Consider the following 13,341-nt stretch of genomic DNA (forward strand, 5'->3'; position numbering starts at 1 on the left):
ACCTGTAAGAAAAAACAAACATGTCCATGTTACATTCAACAACTTGTAATAACCATCTGTATCTGCCTAAATGGTGGTGCTCCTGATAACGGCATTCTTGTGTTTCATTGCCAATTACCCTAAACAATATGCATGGGTTATTGGGAACAGTTTATCTAGCTGCTAGTATTGGTTGCATAATGACAATAAGAACACAATCCATGTCATTTGTAAATCCTGGTCACAAGTATCGGAAAAAATTACTTTTTTTTTCACTTTTTAATATATTTACCTACTTCGTTTCTGCATGTGCTTGGGATGAATGTCCAGTAATGTCATTAACTGCTACAGCTTTTGGTAAGAAGGTTGAGACATGAGGTGGGAGGCAAAACGGTAAGTTGCTTGCACTACAATTGGGTGGAGAGTACATGATATGAGAATGACCAAAACTTGTTAAACCTGAGTCCTTTCCCAGAAGTCAATTTCAGTGGCTCTATTATGTGAAACACAAAATATCAATTTTTTAAAAACAATTTGTGGCTGAATATCTACTGCATCTACTGCTAATGAATTTGCTTGTTTGTACTAAAAAGAAAAAGTTCATCCATTTTTGGAACATTGTGGGTGGCGCAGAGAGTATTAATGGTTTTCTGAAGATGATTCCTAGCCAACGTGAAACTCCCAGTAGACAAATTCTGTAATATGCCCACTAAGGGGAGCAGATCTTTGGCTCTGTTAGGCTGTACTATATAGATGTCTGCAGTCAAGAGGACAGCATTGAGTGCTACCTTGAAGAATAATAAAATTTTATCCATTTACAGGAATTGTTTTTCTTCCACAGATGTCCGAATCGATAGAAATGAAAAAGACACATAAAAAGGAAAAGTATATGAAGATAAATTGAATTGGAGGTCAGTCACATGCTTCATGTCTTTTCTCTGTAGCATGGTGTTACGAACACGAAGAAATAACACAATTTTACGAAAAAAGGGGATACCTTTATTACAGTAGGCCATGGTCCGTTGCAATCGTCTGCTGAGCGTGATACAGCATTCCTTTGCTCACTCACCGTTGCATTGCAGCACAATTGGATAGCTCTCTTACAATGGATCTACCACCAACGAGCAAGCTGGAAATTTTCCGGAAAAAAGCCTCGGATTTCATTATTTCAAACCATAATGCGATTTGCGTGGTAGTAGCAATTATTTGTTTGGGAACATTCATTGGGATGATCGTCATCGGTCAAGCAAATGACAACGAGAGTCAAAAATGCCAACCACTGACCCCGGCTCCGCAAACCATTCCACGCGGTGAAACCTAAGGAAATCTCGAAAAAGATGGCTCTGCTGTTTCCAAAATTCTCCTGGTATTAAAAAGCAGTTTATAACGAAATACATTCCGTTGGCAAAGCAAGTTTTTCTCCTTCATTCGTTTATCACCAATAAAAAATGTAACAACGAAAATTCAGATAGAAACCGAGTAATTCTTTAGTACCTTTAGACAACCAACTTGATTTCCAAGATTATCTCATTTGAGAAAGCTCCTAGCACAAAACTATTTTCGTGTGGTGAAATCCTTCCAAAGATTCCTTAAAGAGCAAACAGCAGGAATGTATTGCGTAGTTTTGTAGTCAGTCAGGAGCCTGTGGTTCTTGAACATGGAAAACCCTAACTAAAAGACTGCTGGTAAAGCTGCAATGCCATCTTAACGATAAGCATGGAAGCCAGAAATTATCACTTACACAACTATTTCACTAAGATATATCTTACGGAACACCTCTCATCCAAGTAAAATTCAGTGAACATTTGTTGCTTTGGATACTGATGCCAGTTTAAGCAGCTTAGAGTTGCAGTGCTTCTAATTTCTATTTCTTCTACCGGTGACCTATTTTTCTTCTAAAGTTGCATCTCATCTTATTGCGAGGTGGAACACCTAGAACGGATCATACATTAAACGGCAAACAGAGAAAGATATTGAACCTTCAGTACTTGCGATCTTGTCCTCGTTCTAAAAGTATTAGTGGCGTCCAATATCCGCTTTTCCAATTACTGCTCAGTTTCAAATTAAGACATGCCAAAGCAAAACACTCGACTTCTAAGATATTCAACAGGGATTTAAAAAAAAAATTGACACATTGTTAGTAGAATAACATACTTATCATTCTTTCAGATGAGGTTACTTTTTCAATATCTTGCTTCTAATGTAGAAGTGGGACTAAGTCTGCACAAAATCGAATACGACTTATCCTGCCTGTGACAAAAAACCAACATCTAAAATCCTAAAGCCAAACATTAGTTAGTGAAAAAAAAATCAATAAAAAAGGATTATACCTAAGTGCTTACAACACATTCCCAGCGATTGCAGGAAATTATCACTAACAGACAATAAAAAGCATTAATTGAGGTGTACATGGCATGCTAATTTCCCAAATGGATCTAGAATTTCCATCGTGATCACAGTAAATGCTGAGCTATAATGTTTGAACGTGGGAAGAAAGTAGATAATTTATGAAATTTACCTGTAATCCAAGTTCTTTGGTGACTGACCCCGAAAACACCACAGCAAGCTGTAACTAATTTTGGCTGTGGTTGAACGTATCAGCGGGACACTTGATGATCATCTTGCTATGGAAGAGCTTCGATTTCGATTTTTGAAATGAGCTAGAATCAATTTAAATTGTCAGTTGATAAATTAGTTACATTGATGAATTGGCAATGCCATTTAGACCGCATTCTAATGGATGCGAACATGCGAATAGGACAACAGCAAGAGTAAAAGAGTGGAGTATGGAAGCCGTACAATCTCCAAGCTCAATGCCTCCAACAATCAGAAGTTCCTAGAACCATAAAAGAACAGTTATAAAAGTTCTAAGAATCGGTCTCAGTTAGATTTACACAACTATTGCTCAAACCACACAGATCCAGGTAACGCCTTTCATCTTTCTCTATTTATTGTCCCAAAATTGTAATAAGGAAAGAAAAGTAAGGAAAACAAAAGGCATACCATTTTGCATCAGACGATTCATCTTGTAAACATGTACATCGTTTCTTGCCGTAATTCAGTTACAAGAAATTAATCTTCAAGCGACTGCAAACAAGACGAACATCTTGTTTGGCCAGGTTGATCAACTAACAGTTCGCAGCCTGCCGAACGATAGCGATAATCAGCAGCAGTGGAATAATTTCCATCAGCCATTCCTTGCCTCATGACTTCTGTCACATTAGGGCCTTCGTATACCTCGATCGGACGACGTCCTTTACAAACAGTAGCCGTCATGAGCTTCCCGAGCTCTGATCGCATCTGATTTTCGTCAATCCTATTGTCGGTGAAGAAAGAACCCACGTGATGTACTTGACCAACAACTTCAAAAATAAATCTGAGATCGTGGAGCACAATCATCCTCATCAGATGGGTTTTGTAAGAGCATCGAGGGTCGGCCGAGACTGCAACAATGAAAGCCCGATGGAATGGCGGCCAGATTTCCAGCTGAGGGAACTCATTTTCACGAACTTGCATTTGCTCGAAAAAGGGTAGACCTTCCGAACGCGCCATTTCAATTAAAATTCGCCATCCTGTATAAAAAAAATTCAATTTCACACAATTCAATAGTTGAGATCACATAAATGAGAATAAATATATTACCTGATTCGGCTAGTGTGGTGTCAACAGCCATTTAGACAGAAAATAAAACGTCTAGGGGATGAATAGCAGAGGGGTAGGGAGGGAAAAGTAATTACTGCGGAGAAGCGGTACAGGTAACTCATCTACCCAGAGACACGATGACGACAAAGCAAAGTGGATTTTGGACTTGACCTTTATGGTTCTTGGAACAAAGAAAAGAAGGGTAGGCAAGAAAAATTACGTCACGTCGTTAATGGGGTGGAGCTTTCGTTTAAAAACCAAATTCGCCATCTGCGGTGAAAGAATCAAATTAAAATAAAGAAACATTTCATTTACCTAATTGCTCAAGTACAAGTACAAGTATTCGTTGTAGTTAACTTTTACATAGAGCGTCGTAGATGGTAATTCCAGAAGCAATAACCAACCGAATTAATAGCAGTGTGGAACGGCATGCCCTTTCGAGAACAGGAAATGGTACCGGTCCTTTCAGCCAAGTCAGTTTTAAGCTAAATCTCCTGGCCAATGCGAACTAAAGAGTTTAGGATTAAAACTCAAATTACATTTTTAAAATTTAGCTTTAACTCCTTCGTACTCCATTAAGTGCGAGGTAGTCCAGTGACCTCAGATCGTCCCTAGGTATACTTTCTCATGGCTGTTTTGGGGTTTTGCTTTGCCATTGACGCGGCATTATAAAAAACTGTTTGAATAGCAGCTGCTTTTCACTACTGTGAAAAAGTTTCGTTATGTCAGTAGTGCTGGCAGTAATATTGAGTAACTTACATATTTGATGGCAGTATGGTTTTTAAGGAGTGTCATACCACACTCATTTGTTGATCCACGAAAAACAATGGTTGTTTTCCTTCTTCAAAGGATTTGCTAAAATGCAATGGTCCTACATTCAGGAATAGACTGCCATCACTTCAATGAGTCAGCATATCATTTCACAAATCATAAAATAGTGAATCAAGCATCTGCAGTACCAATTGCCAAAGACGAATGTACATTAAAGCTATGAATTAGGGAAGAAAATAATTGAGCTTTTATATCTATTATTCCAACGTCATTACCTGGAAAAAACCTCCATGTAACAGGATAGTGTTGCCAAAACCTTTTAAATGGGCTGAAATAGAATAAAAATATGCAACAAAGCTATTAATTTGAATGTTCTCAATAAACACCAACGTACAAGTGCAGTGTTTCCATTTTTTGGCATAGAAATTGTAGCGTTTTGCTTGGCAGCCTACAGTTTAAATATCTATCATTTCTATTCTGTATGGAAAAATTCAAATAAGAAATTAGGAAGACCTTGTCAAAACGAAGATAGAATAGTTGGTACGGAAGAAATTATCTAAATGTCTAACAGTTTTGTCTTTTGATTACCACGTGGGGAATACCAATCACGGTTACAATGGCCAAATAGTTCCTTCTTTCTGTACATTAATCTTTAGCGTTTTATAATTTATACAACACAGCTGCCTTTTCATAATCAGTAATAGAATGTAGAACTGCAATCGAAATTCACAAAATTATTATGAATTAATGTCGAAGAACAAATATTTTTAAGCCTCTAGTTAGCGACAGATGAGCCATTTTGTAAAACTTTTGTCGCGTACTAAAAAGCCTCTTCAAGATTGGTTGATTTGTTTTTTCAGCTGTAACCCCAATTGCTATTGGTAGTTGTAATCACGTGTCCAATCTGCGGACATACTATTGGCTCCTCTACACCCAAAACAGTTTTCTTGTACCTTAAGCTACATAAGAATGAAAACTTATGTACTTAACGCAAAGAGCAAGTCTTAACGCTTGGCCAACAGAAAATAAAATGACAAAAAAATGAAATGATACGATGTAAACTTCCAACAAACCGTTGCGACTTTGTTTGTATTCATGGGACTTGGGTAAAGGGAATTCAGCTCACTGTCAAATGCCACGTAAGATGCGTGTATGTTTTGAATATTGGGGAAATAGGGGAAAACAAACAAGACCATGATGTAAACAGCAATTAGTTGGAACTGTACTGAGAAAAAAAGAGAAAAGAATCTGAAAGGCGGAAGAAATTAAAGATTAAAAAAAAAAATGAATAGAAAGGAAACCTAATTATAACTTGAACAAAACGTAACTGAACTTGCCAGGTTGTTCCGCGTTTTGGCTGCGTATAGACACCAAAGCGACGAGGGGAAAAATATGGCGAGAGCACTTTTTATTTGTTGTCTTCTCTTCTGTGTTTCGTCCTTTTTTATTACTGACTTTCACTGTCGATATGGGGGGTACCATCATTGGTATTGGGCATTCAAAGGGGAGAAGGTGCTTGAGAGCCACCTGTTTGGCCTTCGACCACTTGATTGACAATTTCATCCACTTGCATTAATTCACTGTCAACCTCATCGCCATCCACGTGGTCGCCGTCAGGTCCTCCGCCAATTCCGGATTCGCTCCCAGCAGTTGGAGGCAAGTGATCCGCTTCTTCCAGCTCTTCCCACAATTTAGACGCAGCTGCGGCTGCTGAATCCACTTTCATCTGAGCATCGTCTTGTTGCTCTTGGGATACATCGTCCGTTTCGTTGACAACAACTGGAAGTTGTGGCTCCGGTGAGGAGGTTTCCGTAGTTACAATGATGGCAGGAGGGATGGAAACGGCCTGGCATAAATGACCCGAATCAACGGCATCTTCCTCTAATAATTTGCGTTCGTCTTTGCTGATAAAATAAGTGCCGCATTGTAGGCCAAGCAGCCGGGCCGTCTCGGGATTTGTCAGCTGATAAGGCTCGTGTTCTTCTTCGTCAACATCACCGTTACTATGGGGATGCAGGTGACGAGTGGTCATGGTTGACACGCGTCAAACAGTGACGTCACTTCGTTGAGGATTCGCGGGATAAGAGGTGCGCTGCTGTTGCCTTCGTCTTCCTGTTGCACTCTCAGCAACAAGTATTCCCAGCTGGACATGGTAGCCGAAAGCCGTGGGCCAGCCACGTCCACTACTTCTTCATCGGTGCATAGTTCCAAGGCCTGAATAAAAACAAATGAAATGATAAATAGATTTAATTTTTTATTTTTATTAAGAGTAATTACCTCTGCAAGGCGAATCTTTCTCTTTTCAGAGAGAAGAGCTGGAGAATGTACTAAAGGAGGCCGGCCAACTCCTCGTCCTCGACCTCTACCTCTTCCTCGGCCACGTCCTCCCCTCCAACCACCTCGCCCTCTGATTGTGCTTGCTGTTGTTGTTGTCCTGACCGCCCGTTTGACAACTTTCTCCGTTTCGGTGGAATCAGATTCTTCTTCTGCTTCCACCTCCTCTCTGTCATGCTGCCCGTTTTTCTTTTCGATGGCTGGCACTGGAACTGTAGAATTGCGGCGCGTCGCCACGCTACTACTATGGTCAGGGAACTGTTCAAAATGCCTCGATAACCTGTTTTTAAAAAATTTAATATTAAAGGTAATCAAAAATGGAACAACTGCGATGTTTATACCTGTGCGGGGTAGTATATTCTCGTTTGCATATTGTGCAGTGAAACGGTGAGGTCGGTATGACGGATTTGGTGGGGCCTTTGGAATCTTCGGATGATTCGGCATTGCTATCCTCATTGCCCACGGCCACATTAGGCGATGAATGGTCAATTCGATAATCCGAATAGCCACCGTCAGAGTCATCTAGATCTGGCTGGGCAAAATCTAAATGATGCAGTCTCTTGTAATCCTTGACCATATGACGAGGTGGTTTCGAAACTCGACCCGATCGGGTTCGAGGTAATAGTTTTTTTTTGCCTTCTCGTTCTTCCTAAAATTTGGATAAAAATTAATGCAAATTTTTAGAACATAAAATCATATAATTATCAGATTATTTCAATTACTTTGGACATGTCAATGTTGGTACTAATGGGATCCTCTTCTGGCAGATCCTCTGAATCCGACTCTTCTGTGCTGGCCACTTTTCGTTTTTGGGCGAACGCTGTTGCACGTCCAGGTGGCCGTCCTCTGCCTCTACCCCGTCCTCTGACAACTGGGGGTGTAGTAGACGTCGGTGTGGTGGTTGATTTCAAAGAAACAGGAGTGACTGGGGTCGTAATAGTGGCACCCGTCGCTGAAGGAGTTTTCTTCAGCTCGCCCGGAGTCACCACTCGATATACGATCCGCGTATTAGATTTTGCATCGTACACGACCCTCCGCTTGCCGCCATCTCCTTCCGCACTGCTGGCCAAGGAACTCGTTCCACTCTTGCCATCTCCCGACAGGATTGCCTGCCGATTTTGTTTCAACACTGACGCGATGTGTTTCAACTGATCGGGAGTCAATGGCTGCAAACTGCGGAAGCTATTGCCTTCCTGAACCAGTTGAATGGGATTCTCTGTCGTGCCTAATGGTTTCTTTGGCGGATTTGCGACTGGTGTCACTGTCAATGAGGCGCTCGGAGTTGTGGTGGATGTCGAACTGAACAGGGAGGCCAGAAAGGGTTTCGAAGAGCTTTTGACGGGAGATGACATTAAAGAAAACGAACTGCTGCTCGGTAATGTATCTGGATCTAGCCGTGCTGGACCTGTTGTTTTCCCGCCAGAATTGTTCATGGCTGACTGCTGCATCACAGACGTTTTTACTACCCTCGTCTCTTGCTGCATCACAGATGCGGAATTGGTAAGGCTAGAGACAAAGCTTCCGGTGCTGTTTGAGAACGAATGTGGCGGGATGACGATCTTTATTTTCTTGGGGATGCCACCCTCGGTAAATGAATGGGCCAGCGGGCTGCCTGTCTGTGCGAGAAGTGCGCTGGCCGTACTGGCAGGCAGTCTAAGGCATAATTTGCGTTTGCCGCCCACCATTCTCGGTACAATCGAAACGTTCGATTGGTTTGGCTCATTCGGATTGAATAACGAATGAATGATGTTGGATAGAACATCATTAGCCGAACTATCCCCTTCACCACCATCTTCACCTAGCCGTTGAGAAACTGCATCCAGCGATACGGTGGTGGTTTGCATTTCTTCATCTTCTTTCACTTTCTTCTCGTCCGCCTCTTGTTCTTGCGTTTCTGCAGGTAGGACGTCAGGTACTGTTATGGCTTCAGGAACCGCAATAATCTGTGGTTCCGATTCGCCTTCCACATTTGGGCAAGATTCTTGACTTTTGGGTTGAAGCTCTGGTGGAATTTCTGGTGACATTTTTGATGGGATTTCTGATTCTCTAGTGGGCTCTTGAAGACCTTGCTGCAGTTCATTCTGGAGTTCATCTTGTAGTTCATTATGCAGTTCTGATTGAAGTTCCGACTGAAATTCTGCGTGAAGTTGGGATTGAAGGTCCGACTGAATTCCAGCTTGCAATTCTTGTTGGAACTCTGATTGCTCTGCATGTTCAGAATCAAATTCTGACTGTTCTGGATGTTCAGAGTCAAATTCTGCCTGTTCTGGATGTTCAGAGTTGAATTCTGACTGTTCTGGATGTTCAGAGCTGAATTCTGGCTGTTCAGACTTAAACTCGGGATGTTCAGAGCTGAATTCTGGCTGTTCAGACTTAAACTCTGGCTGTTCTGGATGCTCAGCGCTGAATTCTGGCTGTTCTGGATTTTCAGAGTTAAATTCTGAAGGCTCTGGATTTTCAGAGTTGAATTCTGTCATGTCTTCAGAAGGCTGCATTTCAGATTCCTGGTCCATTTGTTCAGTCATTTCTTCCATTTCTGCTTCTGCTGTGGTAGCCTGTGCTTCCTCATCTTCTACTGGTTGCTCAAGAGGATCCAATTGAATCCCTAAGGCTTCAGCGTCTTGCCGACTCAGTACCACCTATAAAAACCACAAGTGAATTACTACATCCAGAAAGATGAAAATATCCAATATACCGTTTGAGGTTCTCCATGTTCGTTTTGAACTATGGCAATAATGCTGCGATAAGGAAAGTAAATATTATTGAAGGGGAAATTTGAATGTTATTATAAAGAAATACCTGTCTTCACTAACAGTGCCACTATCCATGAGTTGTTGTAGACTCTGTTCGTCTAATACGGTTGTCGTGTGTACTTGGCCTTCCATCTGCATCGCTTCATCTGTTTCTTGTACTTGTTCACCGACATCGGTGTTGTTAGTATCCTCTTCAACTTGATTCATTTCCATTTTTGTCTCGACTTTAGACGAGAAACGTTAGGTATACTAACTCTTTTTCACCCACCAAGCGAACAACAAATTCATTTATCACCGTTTTCATCCAGTTCCCGGCTTTTTTCGTTTCTTTTTCTACAGAGCAAAACTCGATATAGTAAATCTCACGCCTTCCACCTCACACACACAGACGCTTCTTTCTGTCACAGCATTGCCATGCGGTTTTCTTTACTTTCTTCGAGCATAAAAATTATTTTAAATACCGAGTCATCCTTTATGCGAATACAATAAACAATTTTTTTAATTAACCTAAAAAATTCGATTTGTATCATTTCAACAACATGTATACAATGTTTTTGTTTTGCCAAATGCAACGCCGTTTTCCCTAACTGTCAGTCGCAATTACATACGTTAGTAACTTTTTAAGCATTTGCTTAACCCTGCTTCCTTGTTTTCCCTCACCGAATTATGGAAGTTGTGACATATCGTTTTGATTTCCTCCCAGTTTCCGTCTGAATCACGTTCTTTAGCTAAAATGAACGTTTTACTGGTCATTCAAATTACGGTTTATATCCTAGCTCTAGTTTTAGCCTTATGCATATCTGTTCCCGTCATTATTCATCAAAAAGACTTTAAGTACATTCTGATTTCTGTTACAAAGGAACCTTCATAAATAAATGTTGTTGTTTTTTCAGAGGCCATTGTTTGCTATTTTCCAGAGGAACATGGAGGGAAACTGATGGTTGGCATTGTATTTTTTTAATATGGCTTACGTCTGAAATTAATAATCTTTTAATTGCTTGTTTTAAAAAACAATAATAAAAAACAAAAGGCCAATTTGTGATTACATGGGCGCCAAGTGCCTACTGTGTCTTTGTTATAATATCTGGAGTGGTTTTGCTTACAGCATGCTGTTTCCAAATTCACAGGCTTGGTCATTTCCTATATCGAGGGCTTGACAGGTTTGTTTTTATCAATGTGTTAGATTAAAACCAAACTAATTTTTTGTTGTTTTCATTTTTAATGAATGTCAGCTCTTTCCTGTCTGCATTTGTGGATGCTGTAGGCAGTGCCTTCCTCTGTTTCCTCTCTTTAGCCTCAGCTATGATAATCACACTTGGCTTTGGCACTTGGTGTGGAGACATCACCCAACGTTTTGAAGAGTAAGCACAAGTTATTCCTAAAGTCATCTGTCAGATAATTAATATAATATTTTGTATGACAGGTGTAGTTATGCAGAAGATGAAAACATTGACCAAGTGGATAATATCAACACCTCTGGCTTTTACTTGTTGCTGGGAACTGCTCAGGTTTCAACTTAAATTTAGTTCTTACATTTGAATTCACTTTGCTTATCTCTTCTGTTTTATGGTAGTTTGGAGCTTGGGCTTCTTGGGCATGCTGGGTAGGATTAGCTGTGTGTGCAGTTCTCAAATTATGTCGATATCACCAGCGTGAAAATATACGAGTAAGCATGGCCAAAGAGCGGTAAGGAAATTGAATAGAATTCAGAACGTGAAAGTATTGCGCTAGTTCGATCTGCTCATTTTTCTTTTTCTTAGGAGGCGTTTGTTAACAGATGGACTTCCACAGCGAAGCGCTAGCGACGAAGCCATGCTCGGTTAAAAGCTGCGTATGACGTTGTAATTTGTACATTGTGCGTGCCCTTTGTGGGAGTCTATATCTGTTCGCTTCTCAAAGTCGTTTTACTCCCACAGTTCTCAATAAATGTGTAAACATGGTTATCTATGCCTTCATACGAAAAAATAGTCTTACTCATATGAACTCTGATTGCAGAAAGCCGAATAAATAAATAAAAAAAATAGCACACGGTTTAAACGTTACGATTCTTTAAACCAAGACTAGTGCTATCTCATCGGCAGCTCAATATAATGAGCCCTTTTCCTGGTCACGTGAAGACTGGCGTCGTGAAAGAATTAATCATGATTTTCCGTGAAGAGGCCTTTGATCGGCACGCCAGTCATGCCCGGGGACAGACGTCGTAAGTCTCAATAAATCGATTTGTGTTTGGTATATCGATAGTAATCTGTATCGATGTGGTTTGCGTTGACTTGGTTAGGCAATTTTAACACAGGGAGGCGTACCGTAAAGTTGCCCGTTCACGTAGAGTAAAGGGTCGCTGTCCGTTGTTAATTCAGTCTTTCCTTCATCTCTTTATCTCCGCGCAAATTTCCTTTAAATCAACTTTACCAAGTGAACTAGTACACATCCAAAATGAATCCCGAGTAGTAAGTATTTCTTCAAAGTGACAAACCTTTTTCGTCGTTTAGATCGACGTTCGAACGATTGCATTTGATGACGTATAGCTTTTTTTTGCTTTTCTCAACTGCTAATCCCATGTTAATACCAGCCATCTTACAAACTTCTTAACACTTGGTTATTTGTAATTTTTTTGGGAAATAGTTTAAAGATTTTGTGCACTCCACCCATTTGCGAGGCTGATGTAGCTAGTGGGAATTTCCCACTATTTCCAATCTCAACAATGGCTTACACTACTTGGGTGTCATCTGTTCTCTAACTAAATTATTTTTTTCTTTCACAGTGACTATCTTTTCAAACTTCTCCTGATTGGTGACTCTGGTGTTGGCAAATCTTGCCTTCTGCTCCGATTTGCCGTAAATCCTTACAAGAAATTACTTTTTATGCTTTCAAATAATGTTTATCTTTCTACAGGATGATACCTATTCGGAGAGCTATATCAGTACCATTGGTGTGGATTTCGTAAGTTATACAACTATTTTTTTTTTGTGTGCTGAGTGATGACTTACTGTTACTTGTCACGTGCAGAAAATTCGGACAATAGATTTGGATGGAAAGACTATTAAATTACAAATTGTAAGTAAAAAGATATAGTTACCATTATTTTGGCAGGATCTGGTAATAAAACAATTACACATTTGCTTCTTAATAGTGGGACACCGCTGGTCAAGAAAGATTCCGGACAATCACGTCAAGTTACTACCGAGGTGCCCATGGTATCATTGTCGTCTACGATTGTACTGACCAAGAGTCGTTCAACAATGTCAAGCAGTGGCTACAGGAAATCGATCGTTATGCGTGCGAAAACGTCAACAAACTTTTGGTTGGGAACAAGTGTGATTTGAGCACTAAGAAGGTCGTCGATTACGCCGCTGCCAAAGTAAGTAACATTCGAGTTGGTTTCGATTCTAGCAGACGAATGACATCAATTGCTTTTGCTTTAGGAATACGCAGAACAATTAGGCATACCTTTCCTTGAGACATCGGCCAAGAACGCAACGAACGTCGAACAAGCATTCATGACCATGGCGGCTGAGATCAAGAATCGAATGGGTCCCCCATCTGCCCCTTCTGATGGTGTTGGCGGAATCAACATAAACTCTTCCTCTAGACCGGTGGAACAATCGAAATCGGGATGTTGTTAATGGAATAGGGAAAAGAAATTCAAGACAAGCAACATAAAACCAGAAGAAAAAACAAAAAAAAAGCAAAGATCCGCATCCTCCACCTTATTTTCCGTTTCTTGGCTTCCCAACCAAAGTCTAAAAGTTAAAAAAAAATTACCATTTCTTTCCCTTTTTTCGTATCTCTCAAGCCGGATTGATCGATTTGTTACCCCAACCGTCTATTCTTGCACCCATGAGAGAATAAGAAAAACAATCTA

The 13,341-nt window shown here is 40.4% G+C and overlaps 3 protein-coding genes and 1 long non-coding RNA gene across 17 annotated transcripts; 2 read left to right on the forward strand and 2 right to left on the reverse strand.

Moving 5' to 3' along the window:
- Positions 1 to 28: 28 nt before the first annotated feature.
- On the reverse strand, positions 29 to 5,197 carry LOC130703573 (uncharacterized). 14 transcript variants are annotated; one of them, XR_009421567.1, is made up of 14 exons: positions 4,981 to 5,197; positions 4,668 to 4,720; positions 4,381 to 4,571; positions 4,193 to 4,325; positions 3,622 to 4,129; positions 3,217 to 3,551; positions 2,983 to 3,122; positions 2,498 to 2,815; positions 2,310 to 2,414; positions 2,134 to 2,257; positions 1,968 to 2,073; positions 1,721 to 1,911; positions 276 to 1,650; positions 29 to 216 (listed from the first exon to the last, which is right to left on the reverse strand). It is a non-coding gene; the product is annotated as an uncharacterized LOC130703573 (long non-coding RNA). The 14 variants fall into 14 exon arrangements; XR_009421560.1 differs by having other exon boundaries at positions 2,498 to 3,551; positions 3,622 to 3,891; positions 4,026 to 4,129; XR_009421559.1 differs by having other exon boundaries at positions 2,498 to 3,551; positions 3,622 to 3,891; positions 3,985 to 4,129.
- A 265-nt stretch (positions 5,198 to 5,462) lies between these two features.
- Positions 5,463 to 9,851, reverse strand: LOC130704293 (uncharacterized). Its single transcript, XM_057525771.2, is given in 8 exon segments — positions 5,463 to 6,435; positions 6,438 to 6,606; positions 6,670 to 7,006; positions 7,068 to 7,375; positions 7,449 to 9,036; positions 9,100 to 9,365; positions 9,422 to 9,464; positions 9,526 to 9,851. Coding segments are annotated over 8 exon segments (3,423 nt in total). The 5' UTR covers positions 9,693 to 9,851; the 3' UTR covers positions 5,463 to 5,890.
- Positions 9,852 to 10,073: 222 nt separating this feature from the next.
- On the forward strand, positions 10,074 to 11,422 carry LOC130704092 (transmembrane protein 179-like). Its single transcript, XM_057525577.2, has 7 exons — positions 10,074 to 10,313; positions 10,373 to 10,419; positions 10,510 to 10,639; positions 10,712 to 10,840; positions 10,903 to 10,987; positions 11,053 to 11,165; positions 11,240 to 11,422. Exons 1-7 carry the CDS (start codon positions 10,213 to 10,215, stop codon positions 11,301 to 11,303), a joined length of 669 nt encoding a protein of 222 aa, XP_057381560.1. The 5' UTR covers positions 10,074 to 10,212; the 3' UTR covers positions 11,304 to 11,422.
- A 333-nt stretch (positions 11,423 to 11,755) lies between these two features.
- LOC130704075 (ras-related protein Rab-1A) lies at positions 11,756 to 13,116 on the forward strand. Its single transcript, XM_057525555.2, has 6 exons — positions 11,756 to 11,926; positions 12,241 to 12,313; positions 12,372 to 12,419; positions 12,486 to 12,533; positions 12,610 to 12,837; positions 12,902 to 13,116. Exons 1-6 carry the CDS (start codon positions 11,913 to 11,915, stop codon positions 13,100 to 13,102), a joined length of 612 nt encoding a protein of 203 aa, XP_057381538.1. The 5' UTR covers positions 11,756 to 11,912; the 3' UTR covers positions 13,103 to 13,116.
- The last annotated feature ends 225 nt before the right edge of the window (positions 13,117 to 13,341 follow it).

This window comes from Daphnia carinata, chromosome 8 (genome assembly GCF_022539665.2).
Source record: "Daphnia carinata strain CSIRO-1 chromosome 8, CSIRO_AGI_Dcar_HiC_V3, whole genome shotgun sequence".
Lineage (NCBI taxonomy): Eukaryota > Metazoa > Arthropoda > Branchiopoda > Diplostraca > Daphniidae > Daphnia > Daphnia carinata.

Bases quoted from the DNA above. Each gene is read 5' to 3' on its own strand.
- LOC130704092 (XM_057525577.2), top strand. From the start codon at position 10,213: ATGAACGTTTTACTGGTCATTCAAATTACGGTTTATATCCTAGCTCTA. The intron at 10,841-10,902 runs GTAAGCACAAGT...TTTGTATGACAG, and splicing joins ATCACCCAACGTTTTGAAGA to GTGTAGTTATGCAGAAGATG. The intron at 10,988-11,052 runs GTTTCAACTTAA...GTTTTATGGTAG, and splicing joins TGTTGCTGGGAACTGCTCAG to TTTGGAGCTTGGGCTTCTTG.
- LOC130704075 (XM_057525555.2), top strand. The intron at 12,420-12,485 runs GTAAGTTATACA...TGTCACGTGCAG, and splicing joins GTACCATTGGTGTGGATTTC to AAAATTCGGACAATAGATTT. The intron at 12,838-12,901 runs GTAAGTAACATT...CTTTTGCTTTAG, and splicing joins TCGATTACGCCGCTGCCAAA to GAATACGCAGAACAATTAGG.